The sequence below is a fragment of the Berghia stephanieae genome, chromosome 9 (assembly GCF_034508935.2).
Source record: "Berghia stephanieae isolate SIO BIC M18660-M18661 chromosome 9, UCSD_Bste_1.3, whole genome shotgun sequence".
NCBI classification, from domain to species: domain Eukaryota; kingdom Metazoa; phylum Mollusca; class Gastropoda; order Nudibranchia; family Aeolidiidae; genus Berghia; species Berghia stephanieae.
In genome coordinates, this window is record NC_088368.1 from 45,619,932 (window position 1) to 45,646,101 (window position 26,170).

The 26,170-nt window shown below is 36.5% G+C and overlaps 2 protein-coding genes across 2 annotated transcripts; one reads left to right on the forward strand and one right to left on the reverse strand.

Moving 5' to 3' along the window:
* The first annotated feature begins 636 nt into the window (after positions 1 to 636).
* On the forward strand, positions 637 to 11,304 carry LOC144980325 (STING ER exit protein-like). Its single transcript, XM_078927988.1, has 7 exons — positions 637 to 886; positions 2,173 to 2,287; positions 4,053 to 4,094; positions 5,945 to 6,074; positions 7,241 to 7,330; positions 8,707 to 8,799; positions 10,922 to 11,304. The coding sequence occupies exons 1-7, from the start codon at positions 766 to 768 to the stop codon at positions 10,973 to 10,975; spliced, it is 645 nt and encodes a 214-aa protein (XP_078784114.1). The 5' UTR covers positions 637 to 765; the 3' UTR covers positions 10,976 to 11,304.
* Positions 11,305 to 12,251: 947 nt separating this feature from the next.
* LOC144980324 (uncharacterized) lies at positions 12,252 to 25,716 on the reverse strand (the record flags this gene model as incomplete). The annotated part of the gene is given in 6 exon segments (XM_078927987.1): positions 12,252 to 12,421; positions 15,835 to 16,069; positions 18,956 to 19,027; positions 21,060 to 21,148; positions 23,491 to 23,596; positions 25,645 to 25,716. Coding segments are annotated over 6 exon segments (612 nt in total), but the record flags the coding sequence as incomplete, so codon positions are not given.
* Positions 25,717 to 26,170: the final 454 nt, after the last annotated feature.

Genomic DNA, 26,170 nt, shown 5'->3' on the forward strand with positions numbered 1-26,170 from the left:
AATACAGTTCATCTGGCAATCCATAGTTGACCATTCAGCACATCACGTGTAAATTTTGTCCAATCATCGTTGTTTGTTTCCTTCGTATCTTGAAAGAAGCACGAATTCGGTGTTTTGTAGATTTGCTTCATTTATGGTTCGGTAAACTTTGGTTCGATGTAAATCGCATTGTGAAAATAACCTCTGCATTTATTGCATTTGGTGAGGCATTTATTACAAGTGCCAAATTGCGGCATCCAATCTATACAAAGTGTTCTCAAGTAGCACTTGCGAACTTAATTAAAACGTCGATGTGGGTGGGGCACTGGATATCACAGCTGACCGAGCACAAGACTCGACAGTCACCCTTCGGGTTTTTCCGGCTTTGCTCGGAATACGACAGAGTCGTGTCCTCGCCATCCATCGCGTCCCTGGTTACTTCCAAGGGATATTAAACACAATATGTATTATACTTTGAGCATCTGAAAAAGTATATACATATGATTGAACTGTAATTTTATGAGTCATCAGTAATCGAAAGCCTGACGTTTACCCACATTCGTTCTCTTTTAAACCATTTTATGTCACGTTTATTGCGTTTGCAGTCTGCTACAAAACAAAATTATCCAGGGGAGGCTATTCCTGACACTTTATCACTTTATAACCTCCACTTCAAATGATCTTTCAAAACGAATGGTGGATGATCGTGATTTGTTTTGATGCCAAATAAATGGATTGTTGAAAGGCCCTTTTATCTACCTATGATAGATTATCTAACTTACCACAATGCCCAAAGTTGTATCTAAAAGTGTGGTGTGCACAGATACAAAGGATAAAGAGGAGTATCAGGGAGAAAAGCCTCTTTATGTCTATTATTGTCTCTGTGGACAGATGTCCCTAATCTTGGGTAAGTTCGGTTTCATCAATTCATCAATTATTGTCAATAGTCTCTAATAAACTAGGCCAGAGCTGCCTACTTGAAATTTTAAAAAATCGTAGTTTCCAATGGAAAAAGATAAAGTAAAGTCACTTTATGAATAAATAATTTGCCTTCAGTTCAGCAAGATCCAAAAAATGCTCCAAAGTCATAGCCAAGTGAGTCTTCTTGTCTTAGCTAAGAAAGAAGATTAAGATAAGTCAATTTTTCCTTCTTAGTATAAGTATAAGTACCTAGTACGAATACGAAAAATAGAAATAATAAACTTAATACGAATTTTTTGCTCACGCCACAAGACTGCATTTGCGTCCTTGACTCAATAACTCTTGTTGAAAAGGAAAAATTGATGCTTAGACAGTATTATTAATTATTATCTTCATCATCAAAAATCATTGTTAATTAACAGATCAACAGTCTGGTTGCAAGAGAGTTCTCCAGCGACGTAGGGCAATTGGATCGCATGGTGCCAAGCACTGCGCCAATCTTTTACAAATCATTAACAACAGAATACTTTAATTAAAAAATAAAACTGAGAAATTATAACTACACTGTCTTTTGCCAACTCGCCAACATCATACTGCCTTTTTAGTCTCCACTCAAATTATTCCGATTCACCCACTGTGTTGGTGACATCACAGCGCAAATTAGTGACTGAATCAACACCGTTCACTCACAAGGCAGTGTGCAAAGCAATCATAGCTCCATTAATGCTGTATCCATCAGTATGATTTCAATGTAATCTGTGAAACAAATTTACCTGAATAGAAAAACACGTGCTATGCCATTTTCTTGGCGTTTAGATAATTTAGAAAAATAATTCTTGCTATAGATTAATTATTTGGAAACGATAAAAATATATGTTGTATCCATTGGACATTTATTTGACTATTTCTAACTCCAAACAGACAGGTTTTTACAACTTCTTATCTATATAGTTATAGCCAAAACATAAATTAATTCATTTTTAGTATCGGCTAATCTTCACTCGTGACATTTTGATGATTTTTATTATTTTTAGGGGGCAGTGTGGCTCAGCGTTACGGTCTTTGCTTCGTACCCAAAAGGTACAGAGTTCGACCACCTGCCGCTGCGCTGTGCGGCCTTGAGCAAATTTGCGGCCCTGCACTGCGGCTGACGCCTGGGTTATTCCAGTCTTCCGTTGTAATAAACCCTAAAGACAAATTTCCCCTATGAGATGAATAAAGGGAAATTTATTTATTTATTTTATTTATTTATTTAACAATTTCTATTCCCAGATTGTTCCATTGAAAAGCTTCCTTTGAGAAGGCGGGACGGAGCACGAGTGATAGACGGTCAAAAACACGCACACAAACTGACTTGTGACCCAGATGAAATAGTGTACATTAAAAGGTTGTTTGATTCTTGCTTTACGTAGAAAATTTTACAGGGCGATGCTTGCAATGCGCATTCCTTTCCCTCGAACTCCTCATTTTCATCATGTCCTAATTTCTCTGGCGGAATCATTTCCTATTTTCACTTTTCTTTTTCCACTATTCCGCCATTGTCTTTAAAATTCCGATTTTCAAAAAAAATTGGGGGGGGGGGAACTCACTCAATCCTAGAGATTTTTACTACTTTTCAAAATTGAAAAAAAATGTATTAAATATGAGCACGTGCATAGATAGTTTTATTCAACTACCATTAACATGTAAAAACAACAAACAAACAAAAACATTAGCTTTGATACTACGCCTATAATTTGCCTCAGAAAAATGTAATAAATAGGCTTGGGGAAAAAGCAGCCCGGGTAAACTACGGATATAGTCGGTATTAGGGTTGAGTGAGTTAAAAGGGTGAATTATTTTTAATGACTGCTATAAGAGAGATGAGTAGGAAAATTAATTTCACACCTTTCCCCCTTCCCTATTCCATTACCTAATACATGTGACGTGTAGTTTTACCAGCTGTCTTACTGAATACTGTCTTTATGTGTTTGGTGGCAAAGTTGGTGGTGGTCATTTTGATACAATTATCCATTGTTAAAAGATTCCTATTTTCTGCCTCAAATTCCTATTTTCTCCCTCAAATTCCTATTTTCTCCCTCAAATTCCTATTTTCTCCCTCAAATTCCTATTTTCTGCCTCAAATTCCTATTTTCTGCCTCAAATTCCTATTTTCTGCCTCAAATTCCTAGTTTCTGACCTTCTGATTCCACTTTTGGAATATGAAGTGTTGGCAGGTCTGTATTTATGATAAAATGGATCCAAGGGAAAATGGTTTCACAGAAATAGATTTACAACAACAATTTTAGAGATATTAATCAATGAGATTTGATTAAGTAAGCGACGTGGCCGAGTCGTGATCTGGAAGGTCCTGGATTTGAGCCCCTCTTCAGGCACTTTTGTTTTTTTTCCTTGGGCAAGATAATTAACCCCCCCCCCCCCCCCCAATTTGCTCACTTGGACAACATGGATGGTTCCTGTTTTGACATCAGACATCTTGTTTGATGGATTATCTATTTATTCCTTCATGGAATGCCTTGGCGACGATAACTAATGATACTGTAATGCAAGGGCGTAATTTTTTCTTTAAAAATATTATTAAAATGGTTTATTGTTTTTTTTTTTTGTTTTTTGTTTTTTAATGTGTGTGTGTGTGTGTGTGTGTATGTATGTGTGTGTGTGTGTGTTTAAAATTTTTTCTCTCTGGTTTTGATCTGATGTTAAATTTGTATTTTGGAAGCAGAGGTTTATCAGATTCTTTCTCACTTTGATAAAAAAAAAAAATGAGCTTTATATAGCGCAATATCCACTTAATGTGCTCAAAGCTCTTTACAAGGGGTCCCTGGTCAACAGCAACATTTAACATGTAGGACGGAACATGCCGCCTGTTTGGCAATATTACAATTTTTTGGACAAAGACAACGCTGTTAACGGCCAGGTACTCATTTTACACCTGAGTACGGTGAGAGAATGTGAGTAAAGAGCCTTTTCCAAGGACTTAACTATGCACCGAGTGCAAGGCTCGAACCCAGGAACTTCTGATCCAAAAGCGAGTGTCATACCACAAGACCACACAGCCTCCTGATTGCCAATTGAATGCCTTGTTTTTCTTACATAAAATGACTTAGTATGTAATTCACTGTTATAATGATATATATCATTTATTATTTCAGGCTGGAGGGGCTTGAGAAACAGTACCGACAAAAATGTAAAAGGTATTCTTGCTTTTCACGGTTTTCCCTTTTGTTTTTTTGTTTGTTTTGTTTTTGTTTTTTAGTTTCGTTTTTGTTATTTTGTTTTCTTTTTATTTAAAATTAAAAATGTATTATTATTATTATTATTTTATTATTATTTTTATTATTTATTTATTATTATTATTATTATTATTATTATATTATTATTATTTTATATTATGTTATTATTATTATTATTATTATTATTATTATTATTATTATTATTATTATTTTATTATTATTTTATTATTATTATTATTATTATTATTACTGTTATTATTATTATTATTTATTTTATTATTATTATTATTATATTATTATTATTATTATTATTATTATTATTATTATTATTATTATTATTATGACAATCTAATAATTTGTGTTGTTCCCTTATATATGAGTCACATTTACTCCCTTTATCTTTCTCTCCATTTCGACGTGAATCTGTTGTGATGCCTTTCTTTGTTTTCAGACTTGTAAATTTGTGCACATATTTTTTACCACTCTATTTCTTAATAAGTTTCCTAATTTTCCTAATGACTGCCTCAAACTGGTAGGTTGTTGATCTAGATGTCAGAAATTGGGATCTTTAGTCATCTATAGAGAATTGTATTCACTCCATTGGATAGAATTTATTATTTATTTTGTGCGGCTATGTGGACTTGTGGTATGACACTCACTTGTGGATCGGAAGGTCCTGGGTTCGAGCCTCATTCGGCTCGGCGCATAGTTGAGTCCTTGGAAAATGCTCTTTACTCACATTTTCTCACCACACTCAGGTTAAAATGAGTACCTGGCTGTTAACAGCGTTGTATCTGTTGGAAAAAAAAAGGTCGCCTAATGGGTGTCATGTCTCGTTCTACATGTTACGTATTGCTAATGGCCAGGGACGACTTGTAAAGCGCTTTGAGCATGTTTAGTTGATATTGCTCTATATGAAAACTCATTAAAAAAAAAGCTCATTTGTTAGAGCACTTGCTTCACAAGCCAAGGGACTAGATCAATCTCCGGTCAAGTCAAGATTTCCGGTCCACCCAGCAGTGATTGGGTAGCTGGTTCTTTTAGATCTGGTGGAAAGAACTTTGCGATAGACTAGTCATGCCAGTGGTAGCAAGAAATCGCACATTTCTCCTTTCCACACTATCGAAACTGGGATAAACTCCCAGGCTGCATTGGGGCCTAATGGCTCGGAAAGACGACTACTTACTTTTTTGTTTTCATTTACTGACGATCCGAGAGAAGAACTGCCCTACGGAACTGAACTCCCCAGGAACGAATGGGTAGCACTGAACAGAGCAGGAGCAAAAATTGGGAGAAGAGCTGGAAGCATGTAAAGGTGGGGGCTGGCCGAGACTAGCTTGTGTACATGATGTAGATGCCCAGAGCAGACGATGGAGCACATCCTTAGAGAATGCCAGGATGGGCCCAGCTGCACTGACCATGACCTAAGAGTCTGCTCCCCAGATGCTGTGGAGTAGGTTCGGTGTTGGAGTGACAAGCTATGATGATGATGATGATTTATTGATAAGGCATTTATTAACTCACTCAACCCTAACACCGACTATATATAAATCCGTTGTTTACCCGGGTTACTTTTACCCATGCCTCTATTAATTTTTTCTGAGACAAATTATAGGTGCAGTATTAAAGCTCTAGTTTTTAATTTTTACATGTTAATGGTAGCTGAATAAAACTATCTATGCACATGCTCATTTTTAATACATTTTTTTTCAATCTTGACAAGTAGCAAAAATCTCTAGGACTGAGTGAGTTAACCTTTGCTTATTTTTTATTTTTTCTTGTTTGTTTCATATTGTTACTATCTTTATCAGATGTGGCCTGCTCCTGTATTATCATCACCAAGGAAACAGCCAAGTGATGTTTGCCGTTCGGGGAGCTTTGAAGAGGGAGAGTGAAGGTGTGAAGAAAGATGTATACAGTCGATTAAACGAACCCAAGAAGGTAAATTTATCGTCACCAAACTAAGATTTAACTTTGACAGTTTGTTTTTTTAAAGTTTGTTTTGTTTTGTTATTTGATTCCTTTGTTTTCTTTTTTTTTCTTTTTAAATATTATTTTTATATATTAACTCTTTCAGCGCTAAGGCTATAATATTTGCATTTCCGTTACAAAATGGCTGACACCTGATTGAGGCAGCATGAGAATGACAAGCTAACACAAACCGACATTGAAATTTGGCGCAAAATCTCAATTAAAATACCCCCTAGGGCCATTTGAATGTTCTGATGAAAGAAATGATATCATTGGTTCAATTTATAGTACTTTTGTAAAAAGTAGGATTGGATTACATTATTATTTTTGACTTTCAAGACCGGCTACACTGTGCGGCCATTGGCCAGTAGAACAGATTCTGCTCTGGCAGCCGCAGAGCAGCCAATGGCGCTGAAAGTGTTAATGTACAGCTAATTAAATAATATTATTTCGATTATTATTACGATTATTATTATGCTTATTATTATGCTTATTATTATTATTATTATGCTTATTATTATTATTATCATCATCATCATCATCATCATCATCATCATCATCATCATCATCTCATCATCATTATTATTATTATTATTATTATTATTATTATTATTATTATTATTATTATTATTATTATTATTATTATTATTATTTTTTATTATTTTTTATTATTATTATTATTATTATTATTATTATTATTATTATTATTATTATTGTCATCATCATCATCATCATCATCATCATCATCATCATTATTATTATTATTATTATTATTATTATTATTATTTTTTATTATTTTTTATTATTTTTTTTATTATTATTATTATTATTATTATTATTATTATTATTATTATTATTATTATTATTATTGTCATCATCATCATCATCATTATTATTATTATTATTATTATTATTATTATTATTATTATTATTATTATTATTATTATTATTATTATTGTCATCATTATCATTATTATTATTACTATTATTTAATTATTATTATTATTATCATTATTATTATTATTATTATTATTATTATTGTTATTATTATTATCGTCATCATCATCATTATTATTATTATTGTCATTGACTACGTACGGCCTAACAAGTCCCAAACATTCCTCCATCCATAACAGGTTACCCTCACCAAGCATACCAAGAACATGGGCAAATTCAGCTCTGTCACCGTCTCCACCGTGGACGAAGAAGAAGAGGAACTGGAAGCTGTGAGTCATCATCATCATCATCATCATCATTATCATCATCATCATCATCATCATCATCATTGCCTTTTTCCCCCTGAGTCAGGGTATAGGCCACAGACAAACAGTTTCCATCCTTCTCTATCCTGAGCTAACTTTTTAAAATCTCATTCCAGGTCTTACCACTTCTCTGTATATCAGCTTCTTTAATTCTTCTCCGTGTTCCTCGTGGCTTTCCCCTTGATCTTCTGCCCTGAGGGTTCCAGTCCAATACTTTCTTTGTTATAGTGGAGTCATTCTTTCTAAGCATGTGTCCAATCCACCTCCATCGTCTTCTTCCTATTTCCTCTCCCACTGGTTTCTGTGAGTAGCCAGTCTTTATTGGGTTTTTTGTTTGTTTTGTTGTTTTTGGGGTTGGGTTTTTGTTGTTGTTTTTTGTTTTTGTTTTCGGTCTTCTTTGGGTCAAATCTTTACTCATATATTTCAACCCAATTCCCTAAAAAATGTGACCTGTGTTGTTCAAGTCAAACAGCATACCTGCTGAATCTTAGACATTTTTCGGTAATTTTACGAATTTTAGACAAATTTCATTGCCAATTACGAAAATTTTATGGAAAATTACGAATTTTTAATTCTCAGTAATACTTATATAATGACGGACACGATGCCTGTTAGGCGAAATTAGAATTTTTTTGGACAGAGACAATGCTCTTAACGACCAGGTACTCATTTTACACCTGAGTATGGTGAGAAAATGTGAGTAAAGAGCCTTTTCCAAGGACTCAACTATGCGCAGAGCAAGGCTCGAAACCCAGGACCCTCCAATCCGAAAGCGAGTGTCATACGACTTAGACCACATAGCCGCACAAAATCTCAAATAGCTTTTTGTGTATAGTTTACAAACAGTATTTACACAATATCCTGGGTTTATAATAATGTGTCTTTGATTACCATAAGGGTGGAAATGTATCTGGCTTGGAGTGAGGTTTCTGGGTAAGAACTTGACAGGTAATAAGGTCACAACATTATGAAAACAGGGACTTGAAGTCTCTGTTCCAGTCGTCAGTCGATCGGCTTACAATTTTAAAGTATCTGCAGGAATGTGAACTCCTGCAGAAATTGTAAATAGATATTTTTAAAACAAACAAACATGTAACTATTATGATTTTATAAAAAATTTTATTACAACAGTACACGATTGAGCAGCTATGGCCCCTCAAGGCCGATAAAAATTGATAACAGACAGAAACGGGCGCTTAAATGACCTAAATAGTGTCGAAAGTGCCGTTAAACACCTAAAAACAAACAAAAAAATGCCATTGTTGAATTTCTTTTTGAATGTTTTCAGATCATATGATTTAAAAATAAAAATTTTAATTAAACAAAATTTTCCCCAACAGAAAGAGATAGCAGACTCGTATGCAGCGAACGCCAAGGTGATCGAAAAACAGTTGATGAGGAAGGGAATCAGCAAGAGAAAGCTATTGGAAGAGGTGAGTGTTGAAAACTTTTTTTTATTGAGCTTCATGGGTGCAAGAGTGCCGGCTACAGCCGGCCGATTGAATTACTGAAAAAAACGTCGCCGGCTTTTTGCGATTTGGATTTGATTGATTTTTTTTTTTTTGTGACAAGAAACTTAACAAATTACTCCATTACAACCTTTGGATTAAACATACAACAATTGTGGACTACTATTATGAAGACTAGATGCTGAGAACAAGACTTCAAATGACGAGGTAAGTCCGTGAATCTTGCAGGCTTTTTCAGATTATATGTCTGGTCATAAGTAGACTTGCAGGCTTTTTGAGGTCCAGTTGCTTGCACCCATGGAGCTTTTATAAAATTATTGAGTTTTTATATTGCGCAGTATTCACTAAACGTGCTCAAAGCGCTTTACAGGGGGTCCCTGGCCAACAGCGACACATAATAATACTTAGGACAAGACATGATGCCTATTATGCGATATTACAATGTTTTGGGACAGAGACAACGCTGTTAAAGGCCAGGTACTCATTTTACACCTGAGTTCGGTGAGAGAATGTGAGTAAAGAGCCTTTTTCAGAGTGTCATACCACAAGACCACATAGCCGCACAAATTTTAGCTTGTTTTGGTTGACTCTCTGCTTACCAGCTATTTTCAGAATTTTACCTGGCTGGGGTTCCTGACCTCCCATAGTGGGCAGGGAGGTACTTACTGTGTCTTCTATCCGCCTATACCTGGGTGGGGTTCCTGACCTCCCATAGTGGGCAGGGAGGTACTTACTGTGTCTTCTATCCGCCTATACCTGGGTGGGGTTCCTGACCTCCCATAGTGGGCAGGGAGGTACTTACTGTGTCTTCTATCCGCCTATACCTGGCTGGGGTTCCTGACCTCCCATAGTGGGCAGGGAGGTACTTACTGTGTCTTCTATCCGCCTATACCTGGCTGGGGTTCCTGACCTCCCATAGTGGGCAGGGAGGTACTTACTGTGTCTTCTATCCGCCTATACCTGGCTGGGGTTCCTGACCTCCCATAGTGTGCAGGGAGGTACATACTGTGTCTTCTATCCCCCTATACCTGGGTGGGGTTCCTGACTTCCCATAGTGGGCAGGGTGGCACTTAATGTGTCTTCTATCCGCCTATACCTGGGTGGGGTTCCTGACTTCCCATAGTGGGCAGGGTGGCACTTATTGTGTCTTCTATCCCCCTATACCTGGTTGGGGTTCCTGACTTCCCATAGTGGCAGGGTGGCACTTAATGTGTCTTCTATCCCCCTATACCTGGCTGGGGTTCCTGACTTCCCATAGTGGGCAGGGAGGTACTTACTGTGTCTTTTAATGAGATCATTTGCATCATCATCATCATCATCATCATCATCGTCATCGCCATCATCATCATCATCATCATTATCAACATTGTTCTTTTTCTTCATGAAGTTCATTTTGATGTGGAATAAATCCATTTTTTAGAGGGAGTGAATTCGTATTTTTGTCTAAAGAGTTATCTTCCCTCCTTTCCATGACATGTACCCCAAATAAATAACAATGTGAAATTGAATGTAAGCTTCAATTTAATATACGAAAACAGATAAAATGGACGTTTTGGGTTTCCCCTTTATCAACAAAACAGGATGAATGAATGAAACACTACAGGTGAATTCGTCTGTAATGTTACGTCCATTTTATCTGTTTTCGTATATTAAATTGAAGCTTACATTAAATTTCACAATATTATTTATTTCTTCGAGCTTCGAGCTGTAACATATACATCACCAGACCTGCCAACTACGAAAAAACTGGTAAAAATACGAATTTTTGGCTTCAACAATAGAAATAAATAGACATTTTTGATTCATTACAATGTGATAAAAAGAAGACTTTGATGCCACAAAGCATCTATTCAGGGGTTTGAAGACATATTTAATACTGATCAATGTAAAATATTAATTTGTAAAGTTAATTATAGTGACTTCTATTTCTTCTCTCTGAAAACTACGATTTTTTTACATTTCAAGTTGGCAGGTCTGCATCTCCTGTAGGCGACTCCATAGCTTTTCTTCTGTTTTTTTTGTTTTTGTTTTTGTTTTTATTTTTCTCTTCGAAATTGACTTTTTATTTTATTCTACTTGGTTTCAGGCTGAAGAAGAAGCAAAGAAAATGCGACCGAAGGGAACGTTGATAGACAAATGAAGCTGAAGTTGAATCTGAGCATTCGCTATACGAGTGTGTGAATGAGGGAGATGGGGGATAGAGAGAATGAGAGAAACATATAGACAGAGAGAAAGAGAGAGAAAGAGAGAGAGAGAGAGAGAGAGAGAGAGAGAGAGAGAGAGAGAGAGAGAGAGAGAGAGAGAGAGAGAGAGAGAGAGTTTACTTTGGTCATCTGTAAATAGTTTTCAATCAATATAAATGAATGTTACCACCAGCATCATCATTTGTATATTACTTCATACTCTGTTTCTCATATTGTGGTATCATTTTGTTTTAAACCAATGAATACAGGCATTTGTATTAGATGATTCAGAAAATTGAAAATTTATTTCATAGTTTTAAAACTATTTCAAAGATTGAAGTAAATGACTGCTGGGTGGGGTACCTGGCCTCCCATAGTGGGCAGGGAGGTACATACTGTGTCTTCTATCCCCCTATACCTGGGTGGGGTTCCTGACCTCCAACAGTGGGCAGGGAGGTACATACTGTGTCTTCTATCCCCCTATACCTGGGTGGGGTTCCTGACCTCCCATAGTGGGCAGGGAGGTACATACTGTGTCTTCTATCCCCCTATATCTGGGTTGGTTCGTGACCTCCCATAGTGGGCAGGGTGGCACTTACTGTGTCTTCTATCCCCCTATATCTGGGTGGGGTTCCTGACCTCCCATAGTGGGCAGGGTGGCACTTACTGTCTTCTATCCCCCTAAATCTGGGTGGTGTTCCTGACCTCCCATAGTGGGCAGGGGGATACATACTGTGTCTTCTATCCCCTTATATCTGTTTTCCAACTTGCTTTCTGTCTTTGTCTTGGAATGAGATTACTTGGTTTTGTCATGGTCCTGGCCGGATGAGAGGGAAACAGTCGAATGTATAGTTAGTTCTGGGAGATTATATTTTTATCCTTGTGAATCATCTCTCTGTTATGAACTGTATTATGTTTTCTTTTTATTATATTTGATTTGTAAAACAGTTGAGCGTGTTCCTCTTCGTGGAGACCCGTGCTTGTGTCTGGATGAGAATTTTAGTTAATCTCAAACTAAGTACTTTGATGGTGTGCTCTTGGAATCTACATCTGTTTCTTATTTGAACCAATTCCCCTTTGTCTTATCTTTTCTTGGGTGCTTTAATTGGAATTCTAGAACTTTTTACTATCCCATTTTCTTCCTTTTACTGGCACTGATATGACCTTAATGTGTTGCAAGTGCCGTAAAACCCTTAAAAAAAATAATTTAAAAAATACGGAAGTAAACGACTGTTCCATTTACAAAATGTTTTATTCGTGAATTCTCTTTCCACCGTTAGATTTTAAGATAGATTTACTGTTAATGTTGGACACAATGACTGGGAATAAGATTGGTGGTGACCTCAGCCACTCATGGCCACGACCTCAGCCACTCACGGCATTGAAAGGTGGGGCTTCTTGCTCTGTAGAGAAAATCGTAGGAAAATTAGTGAAGGCTAAATCTACACAAAAATAAGTATGTAGAAAAAAAATAGCAGCCATAATAACCCTTTTTTAAAACCTTTTCAGTGGTGCCAACCTTGCATAAAAAATGCGTATTTTTACCCATTTTTTTTTCTCATTATCCACATCTTGCCCAGGAGTGTGACACCACTCGCCACTAACACATTATCTCATTCATCTGCAATGTTTCATTCATCCTGTTTTTTTATAAAGGGGGGAAACCCGAAATGTTCACTTTATTTTTTTTTGTAATTACATTGAAGCTTACATTCAATTTCACATTGTTATTTATTTCTTCCAGCTTCAATCAGCAACATTTACATTATCAACTTGTTATTATTTTAACAATCATACATTCTTTTAAGTGTGCTTAGATAGTCTAATCAGTTTGTTGACCCTGGACATTCATAAAGGGAGTTCAATATAGTATTATCTGGGCGGGTCGTATCAGATTTATAAGTGGATTCTGGAAATGGATAATATTCATGTCGTATATAAAGATATAAATAACAATGTGAAATTGAATGTAACCTTCCATTTATTTTAGATAAAATGGGCGTTTTGGGTTTCCCCTTTATCAACAAAACAGGATGAATAACACTACAGATGAATAAGATAATGTGGTAGTCATATAAAGAGTAAGTTAATTCATTAATTTAAATATCAATAATAATATTGCTAGTATGGTCTAATTGCCCATCATCAAATTTAGCGTTGATTATCGTTTTTACATGAATATACACATTTTTTTCAAAATCTTACTCTTTTTGGCTCTCCATTGTACACATTGTCATGGGCCAGGATTGGCAGCTCTGCCTTTCCTACCCCTCCCCACCGAAAGAAAGGAAAAAAAGAAGAAAAAAAAGACCCCCCCCCCCCCCCCCCCCCCCCCCCCCCCACCCACCGAAACTTTTAAAGCAAAGTGAAGAAGAATATAAAAGAAAACTGGTTACTGGAACGGCTGTTGGGATCTTTTCTGTCCACGTTTATGTGTTGTTACTTTCTGTGTGGCTCCCTGCCCTTTAGCTGAAATGTGACCGACTTTGTTTTGCCTAGATGCTGGTTGGAGTCCATTACCATGTGAGAGTGATGGGCGGGCGTGAATGCGAGTCTTTTATTTATTTATTTATTTTTTTCTGTAGTAAAGGTTAATTCGTTTGGACAAAACGGGTGATTCCTGGACAAAAAGGATGATTCTTGGACAAAAAGGATGATTCCTGGACAAAAAGGATGATTCCTGTACAAAAAGGATATTCTGGACAAAAGGATGATTCGGACAAAAAGGATGATTCTTGGACAAAAAGGATGATTCCTGGACAAAAAGGATGATTCCTGTACAAAAAAGGATGATTCCTGGACAAAAAAGGATGATTCCTGTACAAAAAGGATGATTCCTGTACAAAAAAGGATGATTCCTGTACAAAAAAGGATGATTCCTGGACAAAAAAGATGATTCCTGTACAAAAAAGGATGATTCTGGACAAAAAGGATGATTCTGGACAAGAAGGATGATTCCTGGACAAAAAAGGATGATTCCTGTACAAAAAAGGATGATTCCTGTACAAAAAAGGATGATTCCTGGACAAAAAAGATGATTCCTGGACAAAAAAAGATGATTCCTGTTGATATCCATCATTTGTTTGAGGGATTATCTATTTTCCTTCATGGAATGCCAAGGCAATGATGAATTTGAGATACGCTCTTCGTCTTCACTAGAGGATTTCAAGAGTCGATTGAAGACATTTTTATTCAGACCGGCTTTCTTTTTTTAAAAATTATTATGTGTATAATTAGCGTTGTTGTTCGTGTACTGTGTTAGGGCTGAATCTATGTTATGTACCCAGAGCCCTCCTGATGAAGGGATATTTGGCGCACTATAAATCTATACCTATTATTATTATTATTATTATTATTATTATTATTATTATTATTATTATTATTATTATTATTATTATTATATTATTATGTTATTATTATTATTTATTATTTGGTATTATTTTCTTCTTCTTCTTCTTTTCTTCTTCTTCTTCTTCTTTCTTCTTCTTCTTCTTCTTCTTCTTCTTCTTCTTCTTCTTCTTCTTTTCATTCTTCATCTCATATCATCATTCATCTATCTATCTTTCTTCTTCTTCTTCTTCTTCTTCTTCTTTCTTTTTCTTTTCTTCTTCTTCTTCTTCTTTTCTTCTTCTCATCATCATCATCTATCTTTTTCTTCTTCTTCTCTTCTTCTTCTTCTTCTTCTTCTTCTTTTCTTCTTCTTCTATTTATTATTATTATTATTATTATTATTATTATTTATTATTATTATTATTATTATTATTATTATTATTATTATTATTATTATTATTATCTTACGATGTTAATGTCAGTTCTTTCTATTTGAACTAGTTATGATTTTTTTATTTTAAGTTGGAGCAGTACGCAACATATGTTACAGTGAATGCCGTAATCAGTCGGATGGTGAAAAGGTTTGTACTGAGATATTGCCAAGTTTAGTTAGAAGGTCAATTTTTTAAATAAAGAGAATGACAAGCTAAGACAAAGCGACATTCAAATTCGGCGCAAAATCTCAATTAAAATTTGAGTGTATTCCTCTTGGTAGGGACCTGTGTTCGTATCTGGATGAGACTTTTAGGTGATCTCAAACTAAGTACTTTGATAGTGTGCTCTTGGAATCTACACCAATTTCTTATTTGAACCAATTCCCCGTCGTCTTACCTTTTCTTGTGTTCTTTGATTGTAATTCTAGAACTTTTTACTATCCCATTTTCTTCCTATTTACTGGCGCTGATATAACTGTAGGGAACAATATGCCTTTTTATGTTGTGTGTTTGTGTGTTGGTGTGTAGTATCTCGATCGAGGCTGTTGTGAGTTGTTGTCATGATGTTCCGTTTGTGATTGTGACGTCATATTCTGTTTGTCAGCGTATATAGATAGTATGCAGATGACGTCACTCAGGCTTTTGTTATTGTTTTTGCCATCCGCGTTTGTGAGTTGTTCTCACTAAACTGTATTATCCAGATCATAAAAGTTCATGGTTACACAGAGTTTGTGTGTTGGTCCGTTATACTTCTGGATGGCAATGTTGTGAATTCCTCGGCCAAGCGCATTCTATCTATAAGCGGCAGTCACCGCTTACTCGCTCTCTTGTGACAATTTTGAATTACTATAAAACGTTTCGTGTTACGGACAACCAAAATCTAGGTATGTGTACTTAGTAAATCGCGAACTGCCCACTTCGGTGGAGATACATGCCTCGTGCATATTGTTTATTTGAGATGTAAAAATCAATTCACGATATAACCTAAATGTGTTGCAAACGCCGTAAAACCCTTAAAAAAACCCCCCAAAAAACAAACAACGGTCACTCACTGTAATGACAGTTTTCCATGATGTTACAGAACGAGTAGTCACAACACGACAGACAAATGGCGTACGCGTCTGTGATTTGTCTTTTCACGTCTGCTGTATCTCGGATCGCCATTGGTCCGTTGTGACGCGCCAAGTCCCTCGCTTGCTCCAGCTGTAATTTCATTGGATGAGCCATTCCATTTGGCTCCGCCCTTCGGCTAAAGTTTTTCACATATTGGTCCCGAAGTTTACAAATCTGAAATAAATACAAATAAATACTAAATTAATTATAAACAAAATTCCCTTTATTCATCCTTTAGAGGGAAATTTTTCATTAGGGTTTATTATTCCAAGGAATAACGCAGATGTTAGCCGCAGTGCAGCGCTGCAAACTGAGCTAAGTGAAAATACTACCGAAAGAGTGAAAATGGAGAGGCTTCGTATGGGAACAAAACAGACGATGGACGCTTCGGGTACAAACCCTTCGTCAGCACAACAATACACAAATTAACGTGGAAAACAAATAAAATAAAATACAATTTTTTTTTTGCATTTTATTTTATTTGTTTTCCGCGTTAATTTGTGTACTGTTGTGCTGACGAAGGGTTTGTACCCGAAACGTCCATCGTCTGTTTTGTTCCCATACGAAGCCTCTCCATTTTCACTCTTTCGTTAGTATTTTCACGATCGTCGTCGGGTTCAGGCAGCCCCGTACTGTTTTAAACTGAGCTAAGGCGAGGTGACTTGCTCAAGGCCATACAACGCAGCGGGTATAGTATTCGAACTCGGTACCTTTTGGGTACGAAGCAAAGACCATACCGCTGAGCCACGCTGTCCCATAACCCCCGTTCCCCTGCAAAATGGTGCTTTTTCCTATTCTATATAATGATTTCAAGGCTCCTCAATGCAAATTTATTATCCATTCTGATGGAAAGGAACTGACTTCTGATTATCAAGAAAAAACTTGAGCTTTTGTAAAGAGCAATATCCACTAAACGTGCTCAAAGCGCTTTTCAAGGGGTCCCTGGCCAACAGCACCACTTAACACGTAGGACATGACGCCTGTTAGGCGATATTACAATTTTTTCGGACAGAGACAACGCTGTTAACGGCCAGGTACTTCTTCAGTCAACAACAACAACAAAAAAGCAATAAAGACATACATGCATTTCTAAATTCCAGAAGTGTAATTATTCTGGAAAAGGTTACAAACATGTCCATAACAACGTAGGAAAGTGCCAGAAGACAATAGAGAATAACAATTTGGAGGCGGTGATGGGGGTTTGAACCAGCGACCTTACTGGTACGACAACTCCGCCTTGCCGGGGAGAGCGTGACTCTACCGTATGAGCTATCCACGATCCATACTAATTTCAACCGACTCGCAACCCATGCGATATGCAGCTCGTACACCAGGGGCCGTTTTCATGAACGTGGACTGGCCTTTGGTCTTTGACTCTCTCTTGAATAGGAATCAATAGTCTGATGTCACGTCGCCCAGCAACGGCGAGCAGCGCGGTTCTAAACAAAGAAAATTGGTACTTTCTATTCTTCATGCTGGCTAGAACTTTTCATATGTCTTGTGATGAGAATGTGTAAAAGTCAAAACAATGTTTGTTTTTTTCCCCTCTAGATACGCTTTTATGCTCGTCGGATAAACATTTCATAAGGGCGTCCGCCATTGTTCTGATAGTTTAGAGCCAGTTACTAAGTTACCATGCGTCATTACGAGGGAAGTGACGTTACGACTGTTGAAGCATATAATTTGTGACCCACCGTCCCTAAACGGTATTATGTTGGGATGACTTGGGTGCAAAAAATTGAATTTATTGACAAAAACATGAAACGTGGGGTTTGTTTCGATTTGTTATGTTAAAGAATGAAGACAATTTCTCACAATACAAAAGCTCAAAAATTGGTATTTACTATCAATTTAATTCTAAAGTCACTTTTCGGTGTCCAATTCACACCGACATAATACCGTTTCGAGACGAAGGGTCATATTTAGCGACAGGACACTTTTTGCCTCTGTCATTCGTAATCGACGTAATTTCCTTCCGAATCGAAGCTCTCTCAATCTAAAAATAGCTGCTATCTTGTTGACGCTATGACGTCACCTAATTACTAGTCTCAGACGAAAGCATGAAGTCCGGCCTCAGAAAATGACTAAAACTTGGCAAAACTTAGTCCGAAGGTGTCGTGGTTTTAGTCCGGGACTTGCGTAGTCAGCTCACATGAAATCCGATTTTTTCAAGTCGTTGACTTAAGTCAGAGATAGTCTGAGTCTAAGCGCTAGTCGCGTTCATGACAATGGTCCCTGGTTGGGTGGGGTTCCTGACCTCCCATAGTGGGCAGGGAGGTACTTATTGTGTCTTCTATCCCCTTATATCTGTTTTCCAACATGCTTTCTGTCTTTGTCTTGGAATGAGATTACTTGGTTTTATCCTGGTCCTGGCCAGATGCCCTGGCTGAGAGGGAAACAGTCGAATGTATAGTTAGTTTTGGGAGATGATATTTTTTTTTCCTTGTAAATCATCTCTCTGTTATGCACTGTATTATGCTTTCTTTATATTATATATGATTTGTAAAACATTTGAGTGTGTTCCTCTTAGCGGGGACCTGTGCTTGTGTCTGGATGAGACTTTTAGTGATCTCAAACGAATTACTTTGATAGAGTACTTTTGGAATCTAAACCTGTTTCTTATTTGAACCATTTCCCCTTTGTCTTACTTTTTCTTGGGTGCTTTAATTGTAATTCTAGAACTTTTTACTATCCCATTTTCTTCCTTTTTACTGGCGCTGATATGACCTAAATGTGTTGCAAGCGCCGTAAAACCCTTAAAAACATTAAAAAGAAAAAAATTCCCTTTATTCATCCCATAGGGGAAATTTGTCTCTAGGGTCTATTCCAAGGGAAGACTGGAATAACCCAGGCGTCAGCCGCAGTGCAGCGCCGCAAATTGAGCTAGGGCGAGGTGACTTGCTCAAGGCCACACAGCGCAGCGAGTAATCGAACTCGGTACCTTTCGGGTACGAACCGAAGACCGTACCGCTGAGCCACGCTGTCCCATAAAACAATGGCCCCTGGTGTTACTGGTGTCGTTATTCTGGAAAAGGTTACAAACGTGTCCCTACTACTAACCTCAGCCGACTCACAACCCATGCGGTATGCAGCTCGTCCATTGCCGATGTACCGGTACTCCGTCATGCATTGCTGAAAGTGAAAATTACATGATGTAAAAAAAATGGAGCTTTTTTTCTTTTTAACCTCAGGCATGGGAGACACCCAATGTTTGTCGTTGCTTTGCCAATTTAGAATTATCTCCGTCTTTTAAATACGACAATAAACAGGTATAGGGATATTGACCTTAATAAAAAAAAATTATTTGATATCGATCATCATCATAATAATAATAATAATAATAACAAATAATAATAATAATAATAATAATATAATAATAATAATAAAAATTTAATAATAATAATAAATAATAATAATAATAATAATAATAATAATAATAATAATAATAACTAATAATAATAATATAATAATAATAATAATAATAATAATAATATAATAATAATAAATAATAATAATAATAATAATAATAATAATAATAATAATAATAATAATAATAATAATAATATAATAATAATAATAATATAATAATAATATAATAATTAATAATAATAATAATAATAATAATAATAATAATAAATAATAATAATAATAATAATAATAATAATAATAATAAATAATAATAATAATAATAATAATAATAGTAGTAGTAGTAATAATAGTAATGATAAAAGAAATAATAATAATATATAGCGCAATATCCACTAAACATGCTTAAAGCGCTTTACAGGGGGTCCCTGTCCAACAGCAAATGGGACCGCATGGCTCAGCGGAAGGTCCTGGGTTCGAGCCTCGCTCGGCGCATAGTTGAGTTCTTGGAAAAGTCTCTTTACTCACATTCTCTCACCGTACTCAGGTGTAAAATGAGTACCTGGCCGTCAACAGCGTTGTCTCTTTCGGAATAAATTGTAATATCGCATAACAGGCGTTATGTCTCGTTCTAATTGTTACGTGTTGCTGTTGGTCAGAGACCCTTTGTAAAGCGCTTTGACTTTGAGCACATTTAATGGATATTGCTCTATATAAAAGCTCTAACTCTCGTTTTTTCTAGGACCGATCGCAAAGCGTTTTGGACACATTAAGTCACGTCACAAAGACACTAGAAAAGAAACTCAGAGCATTTGAGATGTGGACCTATAGAAGAATTGCAAGGGTATCCTGGAAGGAAAAGAAAACAAATCATCAAGTACTCCAAACTTTAGGAATAACATCAACAACGATCATTTCAACTATTAGAAAGAGGATAACCCGATATTTCGGCCACATCAGAAGGCACGAATCACTACAGAAGACCATTGCAAAGGGAAAGATAGAAGGCAAGCGTGGTCGAGGACGAAGAAGGACAAGCTGGCTTGGAAATGTCGCAGCGTACGTAGGAAGCCCCATAAATCAATGTGCGAAACTCGCAGATGAGAGGAGAGAGAGAGAGAGAGAGAGAGAGAGAGAGAGAGAGAGAGAGAGAGAGAGAGAGAGAGAGAGAGAGAGAGAGAGAGAGAGAGCTGGCGAACCGTGATCTCCAACGTCGTGTCCGACATGGAATATCGGTAAAGTCACGTGGATATTGCCTGTGGACAAGCTCTTTTTTTCTTCTTCATCTTTCTTTTCTTATCTTATCTTCTTTTTTTTTACCCCTCTCCCTTACCACCCACATCAAAATCGTCACATTTGTTATAACACAATATACATTTTTTCTTATTCAGATTTATTTTGAACATCACAATAATCTTTGTTTACTTAATAAGAACATAAAGTTGTTTTGTAGAGAGATTGTTTGAGTTTTAAAAAATCAATTTTTCTGCCTGGTAAGCTTGTGATTTGGGAAAATCCTGAAATTGGCTGGTAAGGAGAGAGTTAACTCACTCAATCCTAGAGATATTTGCTACTTTTCAAAATTGGAAAAAATGTATAAAAAATTAGCATGTACATAGATAGTTTAATTCAACTACCATTAACACGCAAATACTAAAAACATTAACTTTGATACTACCATCACCGCCGCGAACATTTTTTTATTCTCTATTGTCTTCTGGCACTTTCCTACTCACTTCATCTCTTGTTGTTATCAACATAAGTACCTTTTTCTGGGCTGAGTGAGTTAAATCCTTACCTCGCTAATAGAACATAGCTGTGTGAGCCCACATTCATCCAAACTGTTGACATTGTCACAACTCAGGCACTCCAAAGTCCCGGAGGGGGCTGAAACAGACACGAAAAATTGTATCGATTTAGGAATTACAACAAGACAGAAATGAAGTGAGTACGAAAGTGCCGGAGGATAACAGAGAATAAAAACTTCTCGGGGGTGGGGGGTTGGGGGGGGGGGGGCTTTGAAATTAACTTGTCCAATTTCTCTTTTCCTTTCATATTTCTTTCGTTTGTTTACGCAATCTCTCTCTCTCTCTCTCTCTCTCTCTCTCTCTCTCTCTCTCTCTCTCTCTCTCTCTCTCTCTCTCTCTCTCGCGAACCCGCGACCTTACTGGTACGACAACTCCGCCTAGCCGGGGAGATCGTGACTCTACCGTATGAGCTATCCACGACCCCGTAAAAAAAATCGCTTCAAACCTTAGTCTTATTAGAGCCTTCTCTCTCCCCGACTTCTTGAGGTCACGGGTTCAACATCCACAAACTCCGCGAAGTTACTTGGCCAGAATTTAAGCTTAATAGCCAAGATTTTGTTACTTTTTATTGTTACTAGGAAAAGTCAGAAAAATTATGACACCAAATTAAAAAAAAAAAATCAATCAAAAAAAAAATTGTTATACTTGTATGGAGACGGTTGTTCCGATAGCTCAATTGTGACCCGTCGTCTGAAAACGGTATTATGTCGGAACGAACCAGTATCTTAAAAGCCGAATTTAATGTTAAAACTGGTCAAAAATATAAATTGTTGGCATCAGCACCCTATATTATCGTTGCCATTCTCCTCCATAAATCATGTATTATAAACTCAACGCAAGTCTGATATTTCTGGCTTTAAATTCAATTTTCAACATCTCAACCAACCCGACTTAATACCGTTTTGAAGCGAAGGGTCACAGTTGGTAGAGCACTCGCTTCATAAGTAAAGGGACCGAGGTCGATCCCAGGTGATGTCCAGATTTTTTTTTCTCACCCTCTTCTATCCTCGCAGCAGTAATTTGGTTAGCTGGGTCTGTTAGATCTGTTGGAAAGTGATTTACGATAAACTGGCGTCCTTTCCAAAAGGTAACAAGCAATGTCTATTGTCCGTTTCACGCTATAGATACCGGTATAAACTCCGGCTCCATGGGTTTAATTGTTTTGAAGGACTACTTATTATGGAAGAAGAGGATGGGGCGGGTAGGGGGGGGGGGGTAACTACCACTTGTAGGCCTACTTACACTCGGGTTTGAGTCAAAATGGAGGTATTTCGTTCTTATTTTTTTAATTGCGTAAGAAATTTAATCCTTATTGCTCAGTAAATACTCTTCAACAGTCGTAACGTCACTTCCTTCCTAATGACGCATGGTAACTTAGTAACACTGGCTCTAAACTATCGGAACAATGGCGGGCGTCGTATGAAATCGTTCTCCGGCGAGTATAAAAGCGTATCCAGAGGGGAAAAAACCCATAAATTTGATCATGTTTTGACTTTTACATATTCTGATCACAAGGCATATGAAATGTTCTAGCCAGCATGAAGAATAAAAAGTAATGATTTTTTTGTTTAGAACCAAGATGGCCGCCGTTGCCGGGGGGGGGGGGGGGGGGGGGGGGGGGGGGGGTGACTGACTATTGAATCCAATTACGGCTTTACACCCTAGCCCATACATCTGACCATTACTTCATGACAAATCACCCGATTTGCTTCAAATAAAGATTAAAATGCTCAGGAGACATTAGGCTTTCAAACTTAACAAAAAACAAAACGCAAAACAAAAATTCTCACCATGTGCGCTAAGCTAAGAAGTTCACAACAAGGAAACAAGTGATTCCATTGGTTGATCTATTGAATACAACTCACGATTTGTTTTCTTTTGTGGCAAAAGACTTGCATTTTGACGCCATTTTTTGGTCAGTGTCAGGCTATAGATAGTATGCGCTTGGCTAAGAAGCTCATAACATTGCCATCCGGAAGTATAACGGACCAACACACAAACTATGTGTAACCATGAACGTTTTTATAGTCTGGTTAATACAGTTTAGTGAGAATTACTCATAAACGCGGATGGCAAAATAAAAAAAAAACAAAAAAAAAAAAAAACAAAAAAAAAAAAAAACAACAAACAAACAGAAAACAAAGACCCGAGTGACGTTCAATCTTCGTTCAATCTATAGATAGTGTGCGCTTGGCTAAGAAGCTCATAACATTGCCATCCGGAAGTATAACGGACCAACACACAAAACTGTGTGTATCCATGAACGTTTATTGTCAGGTTAGTGCAGTTCAGTGAGCATTACTCATAAACGCGGATGGCAAAAAACAATAACAAAGACCTGAGTGACGTCATCTTCGAACTATCTATAGCCTACATGGAGATAAATGTTGTGTGTTGTTTGTTTTTGGGGTTTTGACTCACGTGCTAATCCACACACTGCCGTGTTACAGAAATTTGTCTCACAACAGGATGCACACACTTGGTAGTCTCTCTTCTTTCTGGTGATGAGGCCGAGACTGGCGCACTCCTGGGGGGATTTCGTCGTGTGGAGTTTGAACAAGGAAAGAAAAGATGATGATGATGGTGTTGTTGATGTCGATGATGGTGTTGTTGATGTCGATGATGGTGTTGTTGATGATGATGATGGTGTTGTTGATGTCGATGATGGTGTTGTTGATGTCGATGATGGTGTTGTTGATGCCGATGATAGTGACGATGACTACGCTGTTACTAGTTATCAAATTTGTGAGTTTGTCTATGCGTAGCCATCGTTAACTTATAGCCTGACACCGTAGCCATCGTTAACTTATAGCCTGACACCGTAGCCATAGTTAACTTTTATAGCCTGACACCGTAGCCATCGTTACTTAGCCTGAACCTAGCATTTAACTATAGCCTGACACCGTAGCCATCGTTAACTTATAGCTGACACGTAGACATCGCGTGACAGCCATCATTAACTTATAGCCTGACACCGTAGCCATCGTTAACTTATAGCCTGACACCGTAGCCATCGTTAACTTATAGCCTGACACCGTAGCCATCGTTAACTTATAGCCTGACACCGTAGCCATCGTTAACATATTATAGCCAAACACTAGAACCTCTAGGACTGGCAGTTTGACGTCATTTTTTAGGTTTGTGGTAGCGTCTAGTGAGTTGTCGTTAGTAGAGCTCAAGGAAACACGTGGTCCCATTGGTTGAACTATTGAATACAACTCACGATTTGTTTTCTTTTGTGGCAAAAGACTGGCATTTTGACGTCATTTTTTGGTCAGTGTCAGGCTATAGATAGTATGCGCTTGGCTCAGAAGCTCATAAAATTGCCATCCGGAAGTATAACGGACCAACACACTAAACTGTGTGTTACCATGAACGTTTATAGTCAGGTTAATACAGTTCAGTGAGCATTACTCATAAACACGGATGGCAAAAAACAATAACAAAGACCTGAGTGACGCCATCTTCGAACTATCTATAAGTTAACGATGGCTACGGTCTATGTCAATATATAGTATTGTTAAAAATGTGTACCCAAAAGACAAATTGTCACTTTTTGAGGATAATAAAGATATATTATTATTATTATTATTATTATTATTATTATTATTATTATTATTATTATTATTATTATTATTATTATTATTATTATTATTATTATTATTATCATTTAAAATTTTTTAAATTATTATCATCATCATCATCATCATCATCATCATCATCATCATCATCATCTATTCATTATTATTAATATATTATTATTATTATTATTATTATTATTATTATTATTATTATTATTATTATTATATTATTATTATTATTTATTATTATTATTATTATTATTATTATTATTATTATTTATCATTTTTATTAATTTTTTAATTATTATTATCATTATTATTATTTATGATCATCATAAAATATCATCATCATCATCATCATCATCCTCTCATCATCATCATCATCATATCATCATCATCATCATCATCATCATCATCATCATCATCATCATCATCATCTCATTATTAATATTATTAATTATTTTATTATTATTATTATTATTTTATTATTATTATTATTATTATTATTATTATATTATTATTATTATTATTATTATTATTATTATTATATTATTATTATCATTATTATTAATTTTTTAATTATTATTATCATTATTATTTATGATCATCATAAATATCATTTTTATCATCATCATCATCATCATCATCATCATCATCATCATCATCATCATTATCATCATCATCATCATCATCATCATCATCATCATCATTATTATTATCATCATTATTATCATCATCATCATCATCATCATCATCATCATCATCATCATCATCATCATCATCATATCATCATCATCATCATCATCATCATCATCATCATCATCATCATCATCATTATTATCATCATCATCATCATCATCATCATCATCATCATCATCATCATCATCATCATCATCATCATCATCATCAAGGTCAACCTAACTCTTTCATTACAGACACCAAAGGGTCAAGGTCGCATGTACAACGACCACGTTATCTACCCAATCTTCTTTACCTGCCTGGATTTACATCCCGAGTAAATCAGTTTCTGACCTGCATCGTTGATATTCACCTCCGTGTAACAAATCTGTCAGGGGAATAGCATTGTATACACGATATTATCAAGATGGAACAGTTTATTTTTAGGCAATTGGATTCAGTAGTCTGATGTCACGCCGCCCGGCAACGGCGGCCATCTTGGTTCTAAACAAAGAAAATCATTATTTTTTATTCTTCATGCTGGGTAATTTTCTATATTTTTCCATCATTGTCTCCCAATAATTTGATGGTCACGCTCAAACATCTTGACTTTATTACAAGACAAGATTAACAATATTATACTCTCTAGGGGCAGCGTGGCTCAGCGGTACGGTCTTTGCTTCGTACCCGAAAGGTACCGAGTTCGATCACAAACATTTGCGCTGTGTGGCATTGAGCAAGTCACCTGGCCCAAGCTCATTTACGGCGCTGCACTGCGGCTGACGCCTGGGTTATTCTAGTCTTCTATTTGAATAGACCCTAGAGACAAATAGATTTCCCCT